Genomic DNA, 25,329 nt, shown 5'->3' with positions numbered 1-25,329 from the left:
CCTGGTAGAGCAGATGGACCCTGAGTTTTACGTTTCAGCGAAAATACCATATAAACAGAAAATGCACTGAGAGGACCAGCAGTTGATGAAAAATACAACCATTGTAATTCACTGGTGCTTATGTTTCAAAAAGCTCCAATCCCTCCCTGACATTCCTGAGATAATCTCCAATCTGAAGTAAATTTTGTTTGACAACTCAGTGCTTTCACACCTGCTTCCAGTTTTGCAAAAAAAGCAGCTGTTAGTCTAACTGTAGTAATGTGAATGACTGAGAACAGGAAGTGACAGGGTGAGAGCAACAAGTGATCTGGAATGACACTCAACTGTCTGGAGGCTGTTTCTCCCAGTACATGCTCCTGTCTTCCATGGGCTGTGATTTCACAATATGGACAGTGAGGATTCCCACTGGCCACTCTAGTTGGACTCTAGTCAGCCCTTTAGTGCTTTCGTATCAATCTGCTCTGTTCTTCATTTCAACGGATGGTTAACCTTTTAGCAACAGCAACAAAGTGACTTATATTGTCCTTTTAATTAAAAAAAAAGAAAACTTGCATTTACAGAGAGCCTTTCATGACCAACAGGCACCTCAAAGTGCTTTTGTAACTAATCAAGTACTTTTGCAGTGCAGTCACTGTTGTAACGGGAAATGCAGCAGCCAATTTGTGCACAGCAAACTCCCACAAACAGCAATGTGATAATGACCAGATAATCATTTATCAATGTGATGTGGATTGAGGGTTAATATTGGCCAGAACACTGGAGATGACTCCCCTGCTCTTCTTTGAAGTAGTGCAATGGGATCTTTTAGGTCCATTTGAGAGAGCAGGTGGGGCCACAGTTCAATGTTTCATATGGAAGATGGCACTTCCAATAATGCAGCACTCCTTCAGTGCTGCATTGGAGTGTCAGCCATGATTTTTATGCTAAAGTCAGGGGTGGGACTTCATGGGCCGAATTTTCAGGTTGGCATGCGGGCACGCTCCCAACCCGCTTGAACGTGAGATTGCACGTGATGACATCGGGTGAATGTCCCGATGTCATCCTGCACTCGCACGATATTTCGGTCAATGGGCACACGCAAAAGTCAGAAGCTTGCCCACCAACAATTGGGAGGGCAATTAAGCCTGTTAAAGATCCAATTGTCTCTGATTTTTTGCCGTCTGTCCAAACTCATGGTTGGCAGGTGGGCAAATCTGTCAGGCGGCCTTTGCATTTTTGATGAAACCTCATTCAAGGCCGGGATGAGGTTTCCATTATTAAATAAAAAAACTAAAAATCTATGGGCAGAACTTTTCTAATGTATATGTTCTGGTGACTGTGCTGCTTGGACGTTTTTGTTCTAATTTTAAAATCTTTATTTAATACTTTTGAGGTCTTCAGCTCCCTGAGGCAGCTCTCTGCTTTCAGGGAGCTTTCATTCCACACTCGCCCACGCCCACGCTTATGTCCGCCCTCCTCCCGCCCCCACCTTAGCAGCGCTGAATATTTCGGCGTGCGCTTGATGCTGGGTAGTTGTTACTTGGCCCGCCGGCGTGAAATCGCGGTTGGGGGCCGGTTGTGGGCGGCGGTCCATTATCCATCCACTCCCGGGCCCGTCCACCATGCCCAAAAGCTGACCTAAAAATTCTGCCCCACGTAATTTAATGTCGTAAAACACCCCAAGGATGTTGACCCAAGTGATGATCAAACACAATTTTACACCAAAGCCGCTTAAGGAGGTATTAGGTGAGAAAAAGGTTTGGTCCAAGAAGTAGTTCTTAAGGAACATCTTAATGGGGGAGAGTGAGATAGGGCTACAGAAAGGTTTAGAGAAAAACGGTTGGAGCTTAGGGCCCAGGCAACTGCAGGCACGGCCGCTGATGGTGAGGCAATGAAAAGCACAAAAGGCCAGAATTGAACGAACACAGCAATCTTGCAGGTTTGTAGGGCTGTAGGCAATTACAGAAATAAGGAGGGTTGGGGCCATGGAGAGATTTCAAGTTGAGGCTGAGAATTGGCACACCGGAGACCAGTGTAGTTCAGTGAGCACAACGGGGATGGGTGCTCGTCTAGTACTGGATGTAGGATAAGCAGTTTTGTAATTTGATAACATTGGAGGAATCGAGAAAGATGGTGGTGAGGTAGAACTGGGCGTCATCTGTATATGTGAAAATTCACACTGCTTTCAGAGATGCTGCTGAAGGGCAGCATGTAGATGGAAGATGGCGGGGAGGGGTACAGCTAGATTAGGTTGTTGGGGGACACCCGTGGTAATGCTGCAGGAGCAGGAAGTCATTGCAAGTGACTTTCTGACTACGATGAGATAGGTAAGAATGGGACCAGGTTAGCGCAATCCTACTCAGCTGGATGACAGTGGAGATGAATTGGAAAAGGATGGTGTGGTCAACCCTGTTAAAGTCTGCAGACAGGTTCAAGAAAGATGAGGCTGAAAGTTTACCTTTCTCATGGTCACATAGGATGTCGTTTGTGATGATAAAGGCTGTTACAGTGCTGTGGTAGGGGCAGTAACCGGATTAGAGAGCTGAAACATGTGTGAAAATTGGGAGATGACAATGAGTGCCATGACCTTGGAGGATAAAAGGAAGTTGGAGCTGGGGTGATAGTTTGTCAGGGCAGAGGGACCAGAGGGATTAGAGCACTCTGTGACTTTCAAAGGCCTCACCAAGAGGTGAGAGCTCAGGCCTGGGCTGCCTTCCCACTGATTTTTCTGCAATCACTGGGGTTTTAGCACCCAGCACAAGGTAAAGAAATGGCCCTTCCCCCTCCTCTGATCAGAAAATCGAGCAGGATTGTGAAACAGCAGCAGAACTCCTCACCACCTTGTTTCACGGTCCAGAACTGCCCTAATGATCAAAGCTTATGGGACACCAGACTGATTCAGGCTGAATAAACTGTTTTGTACTGCACTTTGATTTGTTAATAGAAAATACACTGTATTGCCCTAGAAATTTAACCACACCGTATGACCATTGAACAAGCTCCCCAGACACCAATATGGCAGGTGGGAAGGACCTGCTCCTTTCCAGTCGATAGTGTGCCGTCTGCCAAACTGGATGAGCTCCCAGCTCCACCTGACCCCATGGCACCGATTTGATCTCTCACCAACCTCTGAATCCTGAGCTTTCAGTCCCGAGACCCAATCTTTCACCATCACCATCTCCCACATGCCAGGCCTGATCTCTCACCCCTCTCCCAAGTACGAGGCTCTTCCGATGCACCTGCCCCCGCCATCCAGAGCCCCAATCTTTCTCGCTCCCCAGCTTCTTGCCTTCACTTACCTGATGGTATTCAAGCCCGATCTTACTTCAGTACTCATTGATGAGTTCCCCCTTTCACATCAGCTTGATGTTAACGAGGTCTGAGGCCTAATGATGAGGGCAGCTCAAACCTGTCCATTCTGGCACAGCCATCACCCTCTGCACCTTCCACCCACCCCCACACAACCAGAAATGTGTGCTCCCAAATTTCTAGGCCATTACCCACGACCTTTAAATGAAACTAGTTATATGTTGTCTTGAAAATCTGAGTTTCATTTTCAGTCCAGACTTGGGAACAAGACACCCAGAACACTTCTGGGACCCGAATCTGTGCCATGTCTGGATCACTGATGCAGTGCTATTTTAAAATGCAAATCCCTCTAATTGGGTGATAGATGAGCTCAGTGCCCAATTAGTGGCGCCAGGCACTGCCAGGAGCCAGGAACTGGCTGCAGAGTACAATTCTCAAAGGCAAAAGGCAGCTGTGACAGGGATTGCAGTTGCTTTGCAGATTGGGGCAGGCAGGAGGTCAGCGACCAGCAGCCTTACGGCACAGACAATGTGTTATATGCAAATAACTAAGCAGGAACGCATGACAGAAATACAGAGGATTTCCTTAAAAACGTGGAGGTAAGCCCATGGATTTGAAGGTATTCCAAAAGGGCCAAAGGCCATATCTGACAGCTGTTAAAGTCCAAAATGAAATGGGTTACACAATTACAACTTTATTTCTAGTATTTTATGGGATGTGGGTGTCGCTGGTCAGGGCATTTGTTGCCCATGCCTAATTGCCCTTGGAAAGATGGTAGTGGTGAGCCACACCTTGAACACCGGTAGAGACTTCCAAAAACTCACAACCCTCTGAGGGAAGAAGTTCCTCCTCATCTCAGTCCAAAATGGTTGGACTCTTTTCCTGAGACTATGGATAGTTTCTTGTCCTGCCAACCAGAGTGTCAATAGGACATGCATCCCTGCGATACGTAACATTCAGAGGGCGTTAATTGGCTAAAGGCAAGACTTCTGCCCCTATTTGGGAAGGAAGTCCCACGTTAGAGCACTGCCGGTCAATCAGATGACCAACAGCTCTGTAGTCCCAGCAGCAGCAGACTTGAGCGGTGGCCAATGCTGGGACTATAGCCAGTTCCCGAAGGAGAGGAGCCAATGGAGGCTGGACGGAAGGTAAGTCAAGGGTATTAGTGGGACCTGGCTGGCAGGCCCCAGCGGAGGGAGTGAGAGGGTAGGGGGGCTGTGTTTGAGAGGCCAGGGGGAAAGGGGAAAGGGGGAGTGTGACTTTGGGTGGGAGGGGTGCTTCCAATGAGCACAAGGCACTCTCAAAGTCTCAAAGGACATACTGCACCGCTCCCCCCCCTCCAACTTCACACCTGCCTGATACCAGCTCATGCAGCTAAAGTTGCTGGACTAGCTATTTGCCATGGACCTCCTCCTGCTGTGGCTAAAAAAGCAGTAGGGGCCAAAAGGCACCTGACATCTCCACTGGCCTAAAATAGGAGACAGATTGGGAATGGGCAGGTAGGCGCCGCCCGCCCCCCCCCCCCCCCACCTACTCCTTCTAACTTGCTGGTGGGAGACTGTAAAATTCCACCCTATGGTCCTTAGTTCTAGACTCTCCAGCCAGGGGAAATAGCTTCTTATCATGTCAAGCTCTCTTAAGAATTTTGTCACCCATTTTTCCAAACTCCACTGTCCCCTTTCAGCTGATGAATCAGTGCTCCTCCATGTTGAACACCACTTGGAGGAAGCAATGAGGGTGGCAAGGGCACAGAATGTACCCTGGGTGGGGGATTTCAAGGTCCATCACCAAGAGTTTCTAGGTAGCACCACTACTGACCGAGCTGGCCGAGACTTAAATGGCATTGCTGCTAGACTGGGTCTGCGGCAGGTGGTGAGGGAACCAACAAGAGGGATAAACATACTTGACCTCATCCTCACCTACCTGCCTGCTGCAGATGCATCTGTCCATGACAGTATCAGTAGGAGTGACCACTGCACAGTCGATGTGGAGACAAGTCCCCCCTTCACATTGAGGGTACCCTTCACCGTGTTCTGTGGCATCACCACCATGCTAAATGAGATAGATTTCAAACAGATCTATCAACTCATGACTGGGCAGCCATGAGGTGCTTAGACCATCAGCAGCAATGATATTGTACTCAAACACAATCTATAACCTTATGGCCTGGCATATGCTCCACTCTACCATTACTATCAAGCCAGAGGATCAACCCTGGTTCAATGAAGAGTGCAGGAGGGCATGCCAGGACCAGCACCACGCATACTTAAAAATGAGTTGTCAATCTGATGAAGCTACGACACAAGACTACTTGTGTGCCAAACAGCATAAGCAGGAAGTGATAGACAGACCTAAGCGATCCTGCAATCAACGGATCAGATCTAAGCCCTGCAGTCCTGCCACATCCAGTCGTGAATGGTGGTGCACAATTAAACAGCTCACTGGAGGAGGAGGCTCCACAAATATCCCCATCCTCAATGTTGGAGGAGCCCAGCACATCAGTGCAAAAGATAAGGCTGAACCATTTGCTACAACCTTCAGCCAGAAGTGCCGAACGGATGTTCCATCTCGGCCTCTTCCGGAGGTCCCCAGCATCACAGATGCCAGTCTTCAGCCAATTCGATTCACTCCACGTGATATCAAGAAATGGTTGAAGGCACCGGATAGTGCAAAGCTATGGGCCCTGACAATATTCTAGCAATAGCACTGAAGACTTGTGCTCCAGAACTTGCCGCACCCCTAGCCAAGCTGTTCCAGAACAGCTACAACACTGGCATCTACCCAGCCATGTTGAAAATTGCCCACGTATGTTCTGTACATAAAAAGCAGGACAAATCCAACACGGCCAATTACCGCCCCATCAGTCTACTCTCAATTATCAGTAAAGTGATGGAAGGGGTTATCAACAGTGTTATCAAGTGGCACTTGCTTAGCAATAACCTGCTCACTGACACTCAGTTTGGGTTGCACAGGGCCACTCAGCTCCTGACCTCATCCTTGGTTCAAACATGGACAAAAGAGCTGAACTCTTGAGGCGAGATGCGAGTGACTGCCCTTGACATGAAGGCTGCATTTGACCGAGTATGGCATCAAGAAGCCCTAGCAAAACTGGAGTCAATGGGAATCAGGGGGAAAACTCTCCACTGGTTGGAGTCATACCTAGCACAAAGGAAGATGGTTATGGTTGTTGGCGGTCAATCATCACAGCTCCAGGACATTACTGCAGGAGTTCCTCAGGGTATTGTCCTCGGACCAACCGTCTTCAGCTGCTTCATCAATGACCTTCCTTCCATTATAAGGTCAGAAATGGGGAAGTTCACTGATGATTGCACAATGTTCAGCACCATTTGCGACTCCTCAGATGCTGAAGCAGTCCAAATGCAGCAAGACCTGGACAATATCCAGGCTTGGGTTGACAAGTGACAAGCAATATTTGCGCCACACAAGTGCCAGGCAATGACCATCTACAACAAGAGAGAATCTAACCATCGCCCCTTGACGTTCAATGGCATTACCATCACAGAATTTCCCACTATCAACATTCTGATGGTTACCTTGCCCAGAAACTGAACTGGACTAACCATATAAATACTGTGGCTACAAGACCTGGTCAGAAGCTGGGAATCTTGCGATGAGTAACTCACCTCCTGACTCCCCAAAGTCTGTCCACCATCTACGAGGCACAAGTCAGGAGGTGGAATACTCCCCACTTGGCTGGAAAGCACAGCACCCACAACACTCAAGAAGCTTGACACCATCCAGGACAAAGCAGCCAGCTTGACTGGAACCACATCCACAGACGTTCACTCCCTCCACCACCGATGCAAGTACCAACTACAAGATGCATTGCAGGAATTCACCAACGCTCCTTAGAAAGCACCTTCCAAACCCACAACCATTGCCACCTAGAAGGACAAAGGCAGCAGATAGATGGAAACACCACCACCTGGAATTTCCCCTCCAAGTTCGAGAAGGACTCGGAGAGCGGCGGGGACTTCAGTTTAAAATGGGCACAGAGAGCGGGAGAGACTTCAGTTTAAAAAGGATGCAGAGAGTGGCGGGGGCTTTAGTTTGGGTACCTTGCTGGAAGTCAAAGCGGAGTGGAGTGGAGCGGACCTGTGGGAGACAGTCAGGAGCTGAGCAGCGCGCTGTTTTGCTGTTTCGCTGTTTCACTGTTTCAGCTGCTGTGAGGCTGCAGTCGGGGAAAAAGAAACGAAGCAATTGTGATGTCACAGGAAGCTAGTAAGGTGATTGGCTGGTAAGTGCTCAGTCTAAGGGACAGTGGGTGAGAAACCAGCTCAGGACAGGTGAGTTCAGGTACATCTATAAATAAAAAGAACTAAAACTTAAAACAAAAACAAAACTTGAAAACTTTAAACTTAAAATCAAGCAATAAATATAAAAAAAGCAACAAGCATCTGAAACACATACCTTGTAGTTAAGAACCTTTAGCTGTCAGTGGTACAAGCATTCAATAAACACAGTAGGTTGTAGCATACATAGGAAGAAAGTAATTAAAGTAAATTAACTAAATAACATAAGTTAGAATGGCTGGACAGGTGTTGTGTTGCAGCTGTGGAATGTGGGAGTTTTGGATGCCAAGGCGACCAGGGCAAACATGTCTGCAGAAAGTGCAAGCAGCTTGAGAAATTCCGGATCAGGATTATTGATCTGGAAGCTGAAATGCAGACACTGCGCAACATTAGGGAGGGGGAGAAATACCTGGATACTTTGTTCCAGAAGGCAGTCACACCTCTTAGAAGAGGGTCATCTGTTTTGGTCAGCAGTGAAGGTCAAGAGGATGTGACTGTCAGTGAGGCAGGTAATGAGATGGAGCAGACAGTAGGGGAGGAGCCTCAGGCTTTGCAATTGTCAAACAGGTTTGAGGTGTTTACAACTTGTGTGGATAAAAGCAAAGTCTGCACGGTGGATGAGCAGGCTGGTCTTGGCACTGTGGTACAGGAAGCCATTTAAGCGGGGGAGCAAAAAGGAATGTAGTGGTAGTAGTGGATCGTATAGTGAGGGGGATTGACACTGTTCTCTGCAGCAAAGAGTGAGAGTCCAGGCGGCACTGTTGCCTGCCTGGTGCCAGGGTTCGGGACATCTGCTCAGCGCTGGAGAGCAACTTGCAGTGGGAAGGGGAGGATCCAGTTGTCGTGGTCCATGTAGGTACCAATGGCATAGGTAGAGCTAGGAAAGAGGCTCTGCAAAGTCAGTATGAGGAGCTAGGTACCAAATTAAGTAGCAGACCTCAAAGGTAATAACCTCTGGATTATTACCTGAGCCATGTGCAAATTGGCATAGGGCAAATAAGATTAGAGAGATGAATGCGTGTCTCAAAGACTGGTGTGTGGGAAGTGGGTTCCAATTTATGGGGCACTGGCATCAGTATTGGGGAAAGTGGGGATGGTTTACACCTGAACTGTGCTGGGATGAGTATCCTCACAAATTGCATAATCAGGGAAGTAGAGCGGCCTTTAAATTAAGCAAGAGGGGTGAGAGATCAAGCTTGGGTAGAGGTAGCAATTCAAGGTGTAGGGTCAAGGCAGCAGAGCAAAATAGTAATATGAGAAATGAGGGTCAGAAAAAAGCAGGAAGGGACAGAGAGAAAAAAACCTAAGAATACATCAACAGCCAAAACTAAATGTTACAAAAGTAACAAAAAGACAAAACTGAAGGCTCTCTACCTGAATGCACATTGCATTCATAACAAAGTAAATGAATTGACGGCTCACATTGAAGTAAATAAATATGATCTGACAGCAATTACAGAGACGTGGCTGCAAGATGGCAAAGATTGGGTCCTTGATATTGAAGGGTACATGACATTCAAGAAGAATTGGAAGCTATGTAAAGGTGGAGGGGTAGTATTGTTAATCAAAGAGGACATTGGTGGAACAGTCAGATATGACCTTGGTTCAGGAGATCAGGACGTAGAATCGGTTTGGGTGGAGATGAGGAATAGTAGGAGATAAAGGTCATTAGTGGGAGTGGTCTACAGGCCCCGTAACAGTAACCACAGTGTAGGACAAAGTATTCAAGAGAAAATATTGTGTGCTTGTGATAAAGGGATGGCAATAATCTTGGACGATTTTAATCTACATATAAACTGGAAAAATCAGATTGGCAGTAGTAGCCTGGTAGAGGAGTTCTGAAAATGCTTTTGAGATAATTTCTTAGAGCAGCATGTTCTGGAACCAACCAGAGATCAGGTTATATTAGGGGCTGGATCTTCCGGTTAGTGGGCAGGATCTTCCGGTTGGTGAGCGGGAGCGGGGCCTGCTCGCCAATATGTAAAATGACGCGGGATGACGTCACTTCCATCTTCAGGTCGGTGGCTTATTGAGGCCATTGAAAAACTAATTAATGTAAATAATGGACCTGCCTGTCCAACCTTAAGGTTGGCGGGCAGGCTGGGAGCCCTGGCGGGCTTTAGAAAAAGCATGAAACCTCATCCATGGGCGGGATGAGACTTCATGAGGGTATTTTAATTTTAATCAAATCTTTCAATAAAAGTTATGGACATGTCCCAACTCATGTGACAGTGTCACATGAGGGGACATGTCAGGGAAATTTTTTTATCGTTTATATTAAAAATTTTAATTCCAAGCTGATCTCCCTGAGCAGCACTTGGCCTCAGGGAGACCTGTGAGCTCTTTCGCGCTCATGCACAAAAGAGCGCATTCCTGGCTGAGGGAAACCCCCCGCCCACACAGGGAGCACATAGCGTTTCCTGGTGGATGTCACGCTGGGCTGGCCTTAATTGGCCCACCCACGTAAAATGGAAATGCACCCCTGATTGGGGGCACTGATCCCCTGCAGGGGCCCACCCCTGCACGTCTCCCCCGACAGGGGGAAAATTTTTCCTTAGGTTCGGTATTGTGTAACGTGGCAGGATTAATTAATGACCTCAGGGCAAAGGCACCCCTAGGTAACAGCCATCACAATATGATTGAATTTTACATCCAGTTTGAAAGGGAGAAGAGTGGGTCTAAGACTAGTATCTTAAACTTAAATAAGGGCAACTATGTGGGGATGAAAGCTGAGCTAGCTGAAATGAACTGGGAAACTGGGCGAGAGGATAGATCAATAGAGAAGCAGTGGCAGATATTTAAGGGAATATTTCAGAGTATTCAGAAAAATACATTCCTACTATGAAGAAAAATTCTAATTGGAGGACCCACCATCCGTGATTAAGTAGAGATGTTAAGGAAAGCATCAAACTTAAGGAAAAAGCATACAACTCTGCAAAGATGAGTGGCAGAACAGATGATTGGACAGAATATAAAGAACGGCAGAGAATGACTATAAGGTTAACCAGGAGAAAGAAATTAGAGTATGAGAGGATGCTAGCTAGAAATGTAAAACAGATAGCAAGAGTTTCTACAGGCACTTAAAAAGGAGAAAAAGTAGATATAAAGTGAGTTTTGGTCCTCTAGAGAGTGATAGTGGGGAGTTAATAGTAGATAATAAGGAAATGGTGGGAGAAATGAACAAATATTTTGCTTCTGTGCACTATAGAAGATACAGAAAACATTCCAGCAATAACTGCAAATCAGGCGATGAGTGGGATAGAGGAACTTGGTGGGATTGAAATCACTAGGGAAATAGTACTGAACAAATTGATGGAGCTGCGGGCTGGCAAGTCTCCGGGTCCCAGTGGACAACATCCTAGGGTCTTAAAAGAGGTGGCTGATGGGGTAGTCGATGCGCTGGTGCTAATTTTCCAAAATGCGCTAGATTCTGGAAAGGTTCCATCAGATTGTAAAGTAGCAAATATAACCCCTCTATTCAAGAAGGGAGGCAGAAAACAGGAAACTATAGGACAGTTAGCTTAATGTCTGTCGTGGAGAAGTTATTAGAATCAATCATTAAGGAGGTTATAACTGGGCACTTAGAAGAGTTCAAGATAACTGGGAAGAGTCAACTTGGTTTTGTGAAAGGAAAATCATGTTCCACTAATTTTTTGTAGTAGTTTGAATGAGTAACATGCGCAGTGGACAAAGGGGAGCCTATAGACGTACTATACTTGGGTTTCCAGAAGGCATTTGTTAAGGTGCCACATCAAAGATTATTATGGAAAATTAAAGTGCATGGTATAGTGGGTAACATACCAGCATGGATAGAAGATTGGCTGGCTGGCTGGCAGAAAGCTAAGAATCCAGAACACAAAATAGGACAGTGTTTGGAAAGGGCTAGGAATCTAACTTCAAGCACATCAGATAAAGGGACAACACTGAGAAAGGGGATGGGAAATACGGGACTGAAGGTGTTGTATCTGAATGCATGCAATATATGAAATAAGGTAAGTGAGCTTGTGGTGCAGATTGAAATTGGCAGGTATGATGTGGTGGGCATCACGAGGACATGGCTGCAAGGGGATCAGGACTGGGAACTAAATATCCAAGAATATGCATCCTATCAAAAAGATAGGCAGGTTGGCACAGGGGGAGGGGTTGCTTTGTTAGTAAGAAATGAAATTAAATCGATAGCAAGAAATGACGTAGGGTCAGATGATGTAGAATCTGTATGGGTAGAGTTGAGGAACCGCAAAGGTTAAAAAACCATAATGAGAGTTATGTACAGGCCTCCGAACAGTAGTCAGGATGTGGGGCACAAGATACACCAGGAGGTAGAAAAGGTGTGTAAGAAAGGCAAGGTTACAGTGATCATGGGGGATTTCAATATGCAGGTAGACTGGGAAAATCAGGTTGGTAGTGGATCCCAAGAAAAGGAATTTGTGGAATGTCTACGAGATGGCTTTTTGGAGCAGCTTGTGGTGGAGCCCACTAGGGAACAGGCAATTCTAGATTGAGTGATGTGTAATGAGGCAGATTTGATAAGGGAGCTTAGGAGGAAGTGACAATAATATGATAGAATTTACCCTGCAATTTGAGAGGAAAAAGCTGGAATCAGATGTAACGGTATTACAGTTGTATAAAGGCAACAACAGAAGCATGAGGGAGGAGCTGGCCAGAATTGACTGGGAGATGAGCCTAGCAGGAAAGACAGTGGAACAGCAATGGCAGGAGTTTCTGGGAGTAATTTGGGAGACACAGCAAAAATTCATCCCTAGGAAGAAGCATACTAAAGGGAGGACGAGGCAACCATGGCTGGCAAGGGAAGTCAGGGACAGCATAAAAACTAAAGAGAAAGCATACAATGCAGCGAAGAGCAGTGGGAAACCAGGGGATTGGGAAGCCTACAAAGACCAACTGAGGACAACTAAAAAAGAAATAAGGAGGGAGAAGATTAAATATGAAGGTAAACTAGCCAATAATATAAAAGATTGCAAGAGTATTTTATAGATATATAAAGGGTAAGAGAAAGGAAAAAGTGGACATTGGGCAGCTGGAAAATGACGCTGGGGAAGTAGTAGTGGGGATCAAAGAAATGGCAGAGGAACTGAATAGGTACTTTGCATCAGTCTTCACGGTGGAAGAGACAAGTAACATCCCCAAAGTTCAAGAGAGTTGGGGGGCAGGGGTGAGTATGGTGGCCATTACCAAGGAGAAGTTGCTAGGAAAATTGAAAGGTCTGAAGGTGGATAAATCACCTGGACCAGCTGGATTATACCCCAGAGTTCTGAAGGAGATAGCTGAAGAGATAGTGGAGGCATTAGTGGTGATCTTTCAGGAATCACTGGAGTCAGGGACGGTCCCAGAGGACTGGAAAATCGCTAATATAACCCCCCTATTTAAGAAGGGAGTGAGGCAAAAGACGGAAAATTACACGCCGATTAGCCTGACCTCGGTCGTTGGTAAGATTTTAGAGTCCATTATTAAGGATGAGATTTCAGAATACTTGGAAGTGCATGGTAAAATAGGGCAAAATCAGCATGGTTTCATCAAGGGGAGGTCATGCCTGACAAATCTGTTAGAGTTTTTTGAGGAGGTAATGAGTAGGTTAGACAAAGGAGAGCCAATGGATGTTATCTACTTGGACTTCCAGAAGGCCTTTGACAAGTTGCCGCACAGGAGGCTGCTCAATAAGATAAGAGCCCATGGTGTTAGAGGCAAGGTACTAGCATGGATAGAAGATTGGCTGTCTGGCAGGAGGCAGAGAGTGGGGATAAGGGGGTCCTTCTCAGGATGACGGCTGGTGACTAGTGGAGTTCCGCAGAGGTCAGTGTTGGGAGCACGATTAATGATCTAGATGAAGGAACTGAGGGCATCCTGGCTAAGTTTGCAGATGATACATAGTTAGGTGGAGGGACAGGTAGTATTGAGGAGGTGGGGAGGCTGCAGAAGGATTTGGACAGGTTAGGAGAATGGGCAAAGAAGTGGCAGATGGAATACAACGTGGGGAAGTGTGAGGTCATGCACTTTGGTAGGAAGAATAGAAGCATAGACTATTTTCTAAATGGGGAGAGAATTCAGAAATCTGGAGTGCAAAGGGACTTGGGAGTCCTAGTCCAGGATTCTCTTAAGGTTAACTTGCAGGTTGAGTCGGTAGTTAGGAAGGCAAATGCAATGTTGGCATTTATTTCGTGAGGACTAGAATATAAAAGCAGGGATATGCTGCTGAGGTTTTATAAGGCTCTGGTCAGAGCACATTTAGAATATAATGAGCAATTTTGCGTCCCGTATCTCAGGAAGGATATTCTGGCGCTGGAGAGGGTCCGGAGGACGTTCACGAGAACGATCCCAGGAATGAAAGGCTTAACATATGAGGAACGTTTGAGGACTCTGGGTCTATACTCAGTGGAGTTTAGAAGGATGAGGGGGGATCTGATTGAAACTTACAGAATACTGAAAGGCCTGGATAGAGTGGACGTGGGGAAGATGTTTCCATTAGTAGGAGAGACTAGGACCCGAGTAAAGGGAAGACCTTTTAGAACAGAGATGAGGAGAAACTTCTTTAGCCAGAGAGTGGTGAATCAATGGAATTCATTGCCACAAAAGGCTGTGGAGGCCAGGTCATTGAGTGTATTTAAGATGGAGATAGATAGGTTCTTGATTGGTAAGGGGATCAAAGGTTACAGGGAGAAGGCGGGAGAATGGGGTTGAGGAACTTATCAGCCATGATTGAATGGCGGAGCAGACTCGATGGGCTGAATGGCCTAATTTCCGCTCCTATGTCTTATGGTCTTATAGTAGGCATAAATGGATATTTTTCTGATTGGCAGGATGTGATGAGAGGTGTCCCACAGGGGTCTGTACTGGGGTTCAACTTCTTATGATTTACATCAATGACTTAGATGAGGAGAGTGAAGGCATGGTAGCTAAATTTGCAGATGACACAAGTCATCTCGTATGTTGTGAAGAGGGCATGAGGAGGTTGCAGATGGATATAGATAGGTTGAGTGAGTGGGCAAAGATCTGGTAAATGGGGTTTAATGTTGGAAAATGTGAAGATGTTCACGTTGACAGGAAGAACAAAAAAGCAGAGTACTACTTAACTGGAGAACAGCTGCATAATTCTGAGATGCAGAGGGATCTAGTTGTTGTAGTACGAGTCACAAAAAGTTAGTATGCTAGTACAGCAAGTAATTAAGAAGGCTAATTGAATGCTATCCTTTATTACAAGAGATCTTGAATATAAAAATAAGCATGTTATGCTTCAGTTATACAGGGCATTGGTGAGACCACACCTTGAATACTGTGTGCAGTTTGTAAATACAATGGAGATGGTTCAAAGGAGGTTTACTAGATTGATAGCTGGAAAGAGTGGGTTGTCTTATGAAAAAAGGTTGAACAGACTGAGCTTGTTTCCACTGGACTTGAGAAAGAGTGAGGGGTGATTTGATTGAAGTATATAAGATCCTGAACAGCCTTGACAAGGTGGATGTCGAAATGATGTTTCCCCTTGTGGGTGAGCCCAGAACTAGGGGGCACTGTTTTAAAATTAGGGATCGCCCTTTTAGGACGGAAGTGAAGGGAAATTTTTTTTCTCTCTCTAAGGGTTGTGCGACTTTGGAATTCTCTGTCTCAGAAGGTGGTGGAGGAGGGGTCATTGAATATTTTTAAGGCAGAGGTAGATACATTCTTGTTGGGCAAGGGAGTCACAAGCTATCAGGGTTAGATGGGAATGTCGAAATCAAAACTCAAGAAGATCAGCCATGAACTTATTGAATGGCAGGGCAGGTTCGAGGGGCCTAATGGTTTACTCCTGTTCCTATTTCTTATGTTCACTCACCATCCTGATTTGGAAATATATTGGTGTTTCTTCACTCTCGCTGGGTCAAAATCCTGGAACTCCCTTCCCAACAAAACTGTGGACATACCTAAACCACATGGACTGCAGCAGTTCAAGGAGGCAGCTCACCACCACCTTCTCATGGGCAATAGGGATGGGCAGTAAATGCTGGCCCAGCCAGTGACGGCCACATCCCGTGAATGAATAAAAGAAATATGGGCCTATTCTGCCAATTCTTTCCTTGTGAGACAATCCTTTCATCCTGGGAATACATCTACTGAACATTCATTGTACCCTCCTCCAAGCCAAGTATATCTGCCCTTGTGAAGATGAACAAAATTATACCTTGACCTTGAGTTTTAAATACTCTATTAGGTTGTGGTGGGAGGGGGGAAGAGTCAAATTTTAGTGCTGAGAAGATAACTGATCACAAAAGGAGTTGTAAGATTATGTGAAAAGAAGATGTTGACAACAAACCATTGAATAGATGAGTGAAAATCAGCTGATTCACCACAGGCAAACTGTAAATTGAGTTGAAAGGCAGTGGGGAATAACAACGAGAAATCTCTTAAGTAAAAATCTTGCAGTTTTATTTAGATATAAAGGCTGCTAAATATATAATATCACAATAATTTTATGGAAACAAAAGAACTCTATTCACTAATTTCCGTTCAACAGAGAGGGGAAAATCAAGAGAAAATAAAAGAAGCCCTCCAGCATTTATAATGCTCAACTTTAAACAAGTTATTGGGCAATTAACTCTTCCTTTTGTGTGCGCGAGTGAGCTTGCTTTTATACACAGTGCAAAAACAATAATAAAGAAAAGACCAGCAGTTACAAGAATAAATAAGCGATAATGAAAGTGAAGGTGTGCATTTATTGTAGTGTTTAGTAAATGGGTGAAGCATTGTGGTTTTTTTTTTACAAGGGTCCTATCAGGCTGGGAAAAGACAGATTTCTTTGAAGAATTGGCAAAATGTGGCTTCAGATAACTTCAAACAGCAATTTCACTCATTCCATTTGTCTGGGAGATTTAATTTATTTCCCAAATAATTAGCTCAAAGGTTTATGGAAATCTAAATCAGTAAGAGTGACCATGAAATCTGTTGGATTTCTTGTTAAAAACCCATTGGTTCACCAATGTCCCCCTGGAAAGAAAAGCTGCCATCCTTACTCACTCTAGGCTTATAAGTAACTCCAATCCCACAACAACATAGTTGACCCTTAACTGCCCTCTGAAGTGACCACAGCAAGCCACTCTGTTGCAACAAGGGGATGGACAATGAATATCAGCCATGCCAGCGATGCCCACATCCCAAGAATCAATTAAACTGAAAAGGTCATTCAAAATGTTTAAAGTCTAGATTTCACAGAAAACATACTGTACAGAAAGAGGCCATTTGGCCTGTCGAGCCTGTGCTGGCTCTCTGAAGGAGAAATTTGCTCGAGGACACCTAGGATTTATGACCCTTAATGAGAGATATTGTTGAATTCTGTTCATGTGAACTAAACGGAGCCTAACTATCCTCAGGGTCGACACAATAGCCTATATGTGATGCCACGTCTATCAGTACATGCTTGGAATCGTGCATTGAGAAGTATCTCTTCTTTGCTGCAATCAAGGCACACCTTTGAAGACTTGAATCTGTAACAATCCCACTCTTTGTAGAATCTTCCTGGTTTTAAGTAAGTTACTGGTTAACTTTCAAGTGAATGGATTAGATCCACACTTTCTGATAGGAGAACATATGAAGGCGGTATTCATTCCCAGACTATTGCTATATTCATGGGACCTAATCTGCCCTGTGCTACGATTGTCCATGGTCACTTTTTTCATTTTGCTCAAAAAGTGCAGGTCAGAGGAACATAACTAAGAGGTTGAAAATTTCCACAGTAAAAATCAGCTTTCAACAATGCCTTAACTAGAGGGTGTTTGTGGGGCAGGTGGTTGTGGGGCCAGTGTGGGGGTAGGTCCATGTCCTTCGTTCCTGGAATAGCAGAGGAGGAGAGCAGAAGTTCAATGTTAGGAGCATAATTTAGGAAATACTACCCAATGTAGATATGTTACTGTTCTTCCAAAGTTACAATGTCCTCCTCTTGTTACAGGACAGAATTTGCATTTGTCTTCTGGTAAATGTAAAATTGGGCAGATGGTAATAGTCTGCGAATGATCAGCGAATGGCCTCCTTCTGTGCCGCTAAAATTCTGAGGTCAGAATGTAGGGTAAATGTCTACCATAAAATCTCACCTCTTAAACCCCTACTTACTTCTCTCACCACCTTTTAAAGCTCCCTTGACCTTCGAATCTTCTCTATCTCCCTTGCTACCTGCTCAGCTTTTGTTTCTTCACTTGTGAAGACCTTCTGGGACATTTCTTACATTGAAACCATTGTAGAAATGTAAGCTGCTGTTCTCCAGATTAAATGAAGCCAGAATTCCAGACTGAGCTACAAACGTCCAGGTAATACTGGCTTCTCACTGTTGGCTGCCGGTGTGTTCACCAAAGCCCAGCTTTCCAATAGCATTTCATGGTAACTTTGTGCATGATCATGTTGCTCAAATCGTTATTTTCAGGTAGTTGTCTCTTTGGCAACTGGTAATGTAAATCAATTCTGCTTGGTACAGGGCTCCATCCATGCAAATATATAGGGCTTTGATGGGACCACAGCTAAAATACTGTGGACAATCTTGGTCTTCATGCCTAAGGAAGAATATATTTGCCTCAGAAAAGGTGCATCATAGATAGATTCCTGGGATGAGAGGGCTGTCCTATAAGGAGCAAGTCAGCAGAATGGAAATATATTCTCTGGCATTTGGAAAAATGAGAGGTGATCTCACTGAAACATATAAAATTCTTGGGCAGCTTGATAGGGTAAATGTGGAGAGATATCCCCTGGCTGCAGTCTGAAAGGAATGAAAGTCACTGTAGTCCTAGAGGACCATAGGCTGCTCTCTCAGAGAGAGATGACTGGTGGTGCATTTAACCTGAGGGTCATCACACCTCAGGCAAGGGATGAGGTTGAGAAGGCGGGTCTTTCATGGATGACCTCAGCTGGTATGGGAATTGAACCTGTGCTGTTGGCGTCACTCTGCATCACAAACCAGCTGTCCAGCCAATGGAACTAACTGACCCCTAGAGCTAGGCAGTCATAGTCCTAAATGGCTGAATCCTTAACTGGAGACTGAAGAGAAATTTCTTCACTCAGAGGGTTGTGAATGTTGGGAATTCTCTATCCCAGAGAGCAGTGGATGCTCAGTCATTGAGTTTATTCAAGATTGAGACTGATGGATATTTGGGCACCAAGGGAATGAAAGGAAATGAGGAAAGTTCTGGGCTAGTAGAGTTGATGTAAAAGGTCAGCCATGTGGAGCAGGCTTGAGGGACTGTATGACCTGCTCTTGTTTCTTGGGTACTTAAGACAAGTAATTGCCTCAATCTTCCATTGCAGTACTGAGTTCTTCCTTTACAACCATACAGCAGAATCTGGATATAGCATTAGATTAAACAAGATGGAATCTGTAGCACAGAACTCTGCAATCATCTGAAGGAGGAATCAATGTTGGGGTTGTGTCACTGAAAGTCAATAATATTGGTCGACCAATAGTTCATTAACTCTCCTCGTTAATATCTGTCCAACAAACATGTGTTCTCCAATGTCAAAAAGGGTGGCTTGCAAGACTCCACGGGTTGAACAGAGTGGCTGTGAGAGTTCCTGCAGCACCTCATTAAGTCATGCTAAAATTATATATGCAAGCAAAATGTTGTCTCCCACATTTTCCTCAAGTAACCAGAAGTTGAGTAGTAAATTCCTGTTCAACTGAAATATGGAGGACAATGTTGAATGCTATCCCTTTCCAGATGTTCAGCTTGGTATTGTAGATCATGATATTGGGAAGATTCCCTGAAGGTCACTATACACAGATCTGCTCACATATGTCTCATTTGATAGACTTTGCAGGGCTGGAAGGGAGTCTGGCTTGTCTAATAGGAAGCAGGACGGATATGTCTGAAAACAAGCATTTAAGATCAGAAATAACTGGCTTCCCCTAACCGCAGCTTCTGAGGAACACTGGGAATTAAAGGGAAAGCATGGCAGAGTTTAGGAATCCTCCCCAAGGATAGGTTGGCCATCCTGGGTGACTTCCCAGAGCTTCAGAGTTCTCAACCAAAACTCTTCCCATCATTGCAGTGCACCTATGAAGTTTGCTTCTGAATGCCTGTTCTTATTTGGCTTCTGATCCTCCATACAGACTGCACCACTTCAGGTACAGTACAAGTGACTGCTGCTGTCTTAAGTACAATTTCAAAATTTGAGAATGATATCACATTCAGCAGAGTGGGTGTAGTTGATACAGAAGAAGTCTGCAGCAAAATACAGGAGGACATTAATAAACTTACAGAATGGGCGAGCAATTGGCAAATACACTTCAATATGGATAAATGTGAGGCGGTACATTTTGGTAGAAAGTAGAAAGAGGCCATGTACTCCTTGGAAAATAACTGTCTAAATTGGATGCAGGAACAAGGGTGCGGGAATCTGGGCTACAGATACATAAATCACCACAAGTAGGGGCACAGGTTAATAAGGCCATCGAAAGACAAACAAAGCAATGGAGTACATTTCTAGTGGGATAGAATTAAAACACAGAAAAGTTATGTTAGACTCCAATAGAACTTTGGTTAGAGCATACTTGGAGTGCTTGAGCTGTTCTGGTCTCCAACTATGAAAAGGATATAAAAGTACTGGAAAAGGTAACAAATAGATTTACTAGAACACTGCCATAACTAAGAGCTTATACCTATCAGGAAAGACTGAACAGATACTAGAAGAGAGAAGGCTGAAGGGTGACCTGATAGAGTTCCTTATGATTATGAAAGGGTTTGATAGAGTAGATGTGGGGGCAAGACAAGAACTAGGAGCCATAAATATAAGATAGCCATTAATAAATCCGACAGAAAATTCAAGAGAAATTTCTTGACCCAGAGAGTGACGAGAATGTGGAATTTGCTACCACAGGAAGTAGTAGAGGCAAATAGCATAGATGCAATTAAGGGGAAATTATAAGGGGAAGGTAAACACATGAGGGAGAAAGGAACAGAGCATATATTGGTGTTAGATGAAAAAGGGTAGGTTTGTGTGGAGGATAAATACCAACATGTTCACCTTGGCCTGAATGGCCTGGCTCTGTGCTGTGAATAACTATGTAACTAAATTAGTTATTGATTATTGAGGGAGATTGGAAGCCAAAACATCAGGAGAGCTTCTTCTTTGAACAGTGCTGTGGAGTCTTCAACACCTGAACTCCTGGACACAATATAATACCCATGAACAAGAGCAAAGGAACATACAAGAGGTAACTTTCAAGATGGTTGCAAGAGAAAAGTTCACCAGATTGAAACAAAGCAACTTCTTTCATCAAAGTCCTGTGGCAGCTCAAAGTTGGAGGATGACTTTCTGGACTTGTCACAGGGAAAGTGTTTTTGATCTCCCAATATATGCTCCTGGGTAGGTGAGACTCCATTCAAGGAGAGCTGGTACTGAAGCCAGGCCCCACGGCATTGGGACTGAAACTGACCATGGAACATAAAGCCCGAGACATGGCAGAGGAAGGTGAAGCAATCTCCTTAAAGGGGCAGTACACCCATGGTGGGATGATGAGATTGAAACTTATTTGGTGGATCATATAAAAAATAAAGAAGTGATAGATTGGCACTTGGGTCCCTGCAATAATTGGACGAGATTCATGCTGTAATTGTGAATTATGGCCAGGTTATTCAAATCATTCTGTGTGTAATTGCCTCAATCAGAAGACAGCAAGGATTATGGGCAAATGATGATCAAGTATTACCATTGTCTCGACGGGGATAGGTTTGATGGGCCTAATAGTATCATTTATTGCTCTTGTCTGTTAAAATAATAGATTTTCCACATTCTCTAAGATAATTTAACTCTCTCTTTAGGACCTTTACCACCCTGCTTCCCCCAGCCCAACCATTGACAGTTCCTAACTACAAGCATTTCAAGCTAGCATACAGGAACAAGGGAGATGATCCTCCTTCTGATTTTTCTGACCCCTTTCCCACTAGGAATTGCCTTTCCTGAGTTCAGAAACCGAACAGAAAGCTCTTTAGGGACCAGGAACTCATCTTGCAGCGAATCCAGTGGCTTAATGATCAGGCTGCCAACACTCAGCTTCACTGGGCTATTGAATACCTTCGATTCAGTAAATTAAATGGTCACAGGCTTTTGATCTGTTCCACTGGTAAATATAGTTTGGGAATAATCACAGTATCTGGCCAAGTTTTTAGCCAGGAATGTCAAAGACAGCCAAAACATGGAAGCAAACACTGCACAAAAACACGTACAATAAATGGACACCTTTACCTTCATTAAAGCGTTTAGATTATGGGCTTTCTTACTTTTAGAATTGAAACACAGGGAGCAGAAAATTGGAAGGTTTGATTGAGGGCCGAGAGAAAAGGCTGGCATGAAGTGGTGGATGATTCCAAAGTAGGAACGCTTAGCGAGGGTTGATCCGTCTAAAATTCCTTCCTCCACGACTTTAGCAGTGCCTCATGACACTTATTTAAACTGGTTAACAACTTTTCCTAAAAGAGTACAGAACAGTGGGGGAATGGGGGAGGGTGAATTTCAGAAGGAATTCATTTGGTTACGGTCATCCACCTTCACTTCAAGGCCCGTTTTGTTTAAATTAGCCTCTTCAGAAACCTCCAACACCCAGAAATCTGAACTCAATTGAAACCAAAAGCTGACACTCAATGACTGCGATTATTTCTTTAACAGCTTAACCAGCAGATGCAAACAGAATTTCATAGTTCAGCTCTTACAAAGTCACAAAGCTTCATTAATCTTATGAGAACCAATCTGTATTAACAGCACAATCGCTACGATTTGTACCAGCATTTTTACAAAAAAAAAACCAGGTCATACAAGAGAAAACATTTAACAGAATTATTATTTTTCTTTTAAAGTCACGCTTTCCATTAGAAAAGAAATGGCAGTTTATAGAACCTCCATCTTGGTATGAGGAGCAGTTCTCAGGAGCCTTGTGGGTTCGGAAGGTCAAAGATAATTGGCGGATTTATTGGCTGGAAGCTGACTGTACAAGTGGAGGCATTTATATATGTGGTGTAGCCATCTGTCATAATCCCGTAACCTGTGGAGGAGAAAAGGGTCACACCAGCGTTAGCCATGAAGAGACACTAAACTCGCTATCCCGCGCTCTATACCACTGGTGCATCAGCACTCCCAGCTCACTCTAAACCACCTCATACCCACTTCCCCCGAGCGAAGTGTGGAGAGAGATTCACAATTAACAGCCTGAACTTTTCTGGTAGCTTTCTGTGGGAAAGGGTGCCACAGGCTGGGAGGTGTCACCTGCATATGCAAGGATGGTGACATGTTCATTGCTGTGTGGGTGGGTGGGGGTAGGTGGCCATGAATCTGCACCAACTGGGCATCTTGGGTGGAATTTTACGGCCCCGCTTGTCAGCAGGATTTTCCAGTCCCACTGAAGTCAATGGACTTTTGAACGGGTCGCTGCATTTTACAGCCCTGCCCCTGCTGTGAGGGGGCCCCATAAGATTCTGCCCCTTGTGTCTCATTCCACCATTGGCAGCTGTGCCTTCAGCTACTTGAGTCTTAAGCTCTGGAAATCCTCACTAAATATCTCTACCTTTCTCTCCTCCTTTAAGGCATTCCTTAAAACCTACCGCTTTGACCAAGCTTTTGGTAACTTGCCCTAAGGTCTCTTCAGGTGGCTTGATCTCAAATTTTAGTCGATAAATCACTCCTATGAAGTGTCTTGGGATGTCTTACTATGTTAAAAGGTGCTATATAAATGCAAGTTGTTGTTATTGGGACAACATTGGAAATCATTCTGAACAGTGAGTGCGCTTCTGGTCCTCAATCTCCTTTAATTTCCCTTTTTACAAAAAACAACCATGCAAGTTGCTCTTAAATTGTTCGGTGCCTCAGTCAGAAGGTTGTGGGTTCAAGCCCCACTCTAAGAACTTAAGCATATGTCGCAGGTAGAGTGCTGCGATGTCAGATATGTGACCAACGGAATGAGATGTTAAACCCCGGGCAGAATTGTCTCAGATCTGTACTAAACGCAGAGGTGGGAGTGAAAAAATTCATTTTACCTGCCAGCTGCAATGACAGGTTTTCACGCCGTTTTGTCCCCTTCCTGGTGTGTCCCACCTCATTAATAATGCACTCACGGGATACACATCAGATCGCTGGTGGACTCTGATACCTCAAGCCTTCAGTAATCTCGGTGCTAGAATTAAAGGGCGTCTCTGCAGAGCTAGCAGTCTCTAAGGGATAGAAAGCTGCTGGAAAGTCATGGTTGCCAAAGGGAGGAAACATACTGCCCCCCCAAATTTGGTGATGACACCCTTAAGCGCCTACTGGACGCAGTGGAGGCCAGCCGTGAAGTCCTCTACCCACCCTCTGGGCGAAGACCAGCAAGTATGGTCACCAATCCAGCATGGGAGGCAGTGGCAGCGGTGGTCAGCGCCAATGCCCTGCAAAAGAGGACAGCCACCTGGTGCTGAAAGAGGATGAATGATCTCCTCCGTTCCGCCAGGGTAAGTCACTTTCAACTCACACACTTGCAAACCCATCACACACCCGCAGGAATCTTACTCACTGCCCATTGGCCAGTGACAATCTGGACCATTCCTGTGCTGATGGTGAGATTGGTGGTGTTCAATCAAGTGAGGATCCAGCAGTGCAATATCCATCAGGCAACCATGCTGTGAGTCAGTTTCCCTGTTCCACAATCCCCTGCCATGCATTAATTATCTCTTCTTGCTTTCGCAGGGGAGCAGCCGAGGGGGTCCATGAGCCAGGTCCTCAACTCAAGCCCCAAAGCTACCTCGGAAGAAGAATCTGATGATACCCTAATTGAAGACCTGTCACAGCGCTCACCCCAGACCCACCACCACCGCAAAGAGACACACACCTCGGTGGGACCTAGTAGTAGAGTAGCCTGGGGGTCAAAATCTGGTAAGTACATCGCACTGTCTGATCCACAGCAGGCAGGGTCAGGGACTTCCCAGGTTTCTGGCACTCAGAGGACTGGTGGAGGCCAGAAGTCTGCTGAGTCAGTCTGTCCTCAGTCATATCTCAGTTGCTGGAGCTGCAAAGGCAAGCTCGGGAACATCAGGGAGGAATGTCCGCTGCACTCCTCAGATTGCAAGGCACAATGGAGGAGTCGGTCCACCTTCAGGCTGAGGTGATAGCGCTGGCATTGCAACCCACCTAGGGCAACACCGGCAGGTTGGCGGTCGCCACAGAGAACGTGGTCCAGGACATCGGTCCTGCACTGCTGTGCGGGCTGAACCCCATCACTGACACCAAAGTTGGCCTCCAACAGTGTCAATGTGAGAGGGGTATGGGGCAGCTTGATCTCACTCCAGCATCCCCTTCTCTTCAAGGTGTCAGCCAGGTGCACTTGAGCACCCATAGGGAGGAGGACCTGTAGCTCGACAGCTCGGGGCTATCCACCCAGGTGGCGCTGAAAATGTCTGGCAGATCCAAATCCCCTCTTCCTGTGACCCCAGCAGCTCCGTTTGTAGCTGATAGGCTCATATCTGAGCCTATCAGCAGGAAATGTGGGAGAGAAACAGTCTCTGATTGGAGAAGCAGTGAGCAGTGTATTACATTCAGCCTGAGGTGTGAACACCAGTGGCAACGGCAGCAGGTATGGGGTGGAGAGCACTTTTCAGGGAGACGGGGGAAGAGGGAGTGAGAGTGAGAGAGAGACTGACTGCTGGATAGGGGGGAACAGACTGGCTGCTGGTTAGGGGGTTGGTTGTGGGTGGTGACTGTGTGCGAGAGTGTGTTTGTGAGAGTGAGTGCGAGAGTGCATGAC

General features: G+C 45.3%; 1 protein-coding gene across 1 annotated transcript in view; it reads right to left on the bottom strand.

Moving 5' to 3' along the window:
* Positions 1 to 16,036: 16,036 nt before the first annotated feature.
* Positions 16,037 to 25,329, bottom strand: part of mpped2a (metallophosphoesterase domain containing 2a) — a 187,542-nt gene continuing 178,249 nt past the window's right edge. The window contains exon 7 of the mRNA XM_041196535.1: positions 16,037 to 22,605. Within this exon, the coding sequence (XP_041052469.1) occupies positions 22,487 to 22,605 (119 nt within the window). The 3' untranslated portion in view covers positions 16,037 to 22,486. The remainder of the gene's footprint in view (positions 22,606 to 25,329) is intronic.

The sequence above is a fragment of the Carcharodon carcharias genome, chromosome 10 (genome assembly GCF_017639515.1).
Source record: "Carcharodon carcharias isolate sCarCar2 chromosome 10, sCarCar2.pri, whole genome shotgun sequence".
In the NCBI taxonomy this organism is placed as follows: Eukaryota; Metazoa; Chordata; class Chondrichthyes; order Lamniformes; family Lamnidae; genus Carcharodon; species Carcharodon carcharias.
This window is presented reverse-complemented; position numbering and strand designations above follow the sequence as displayed.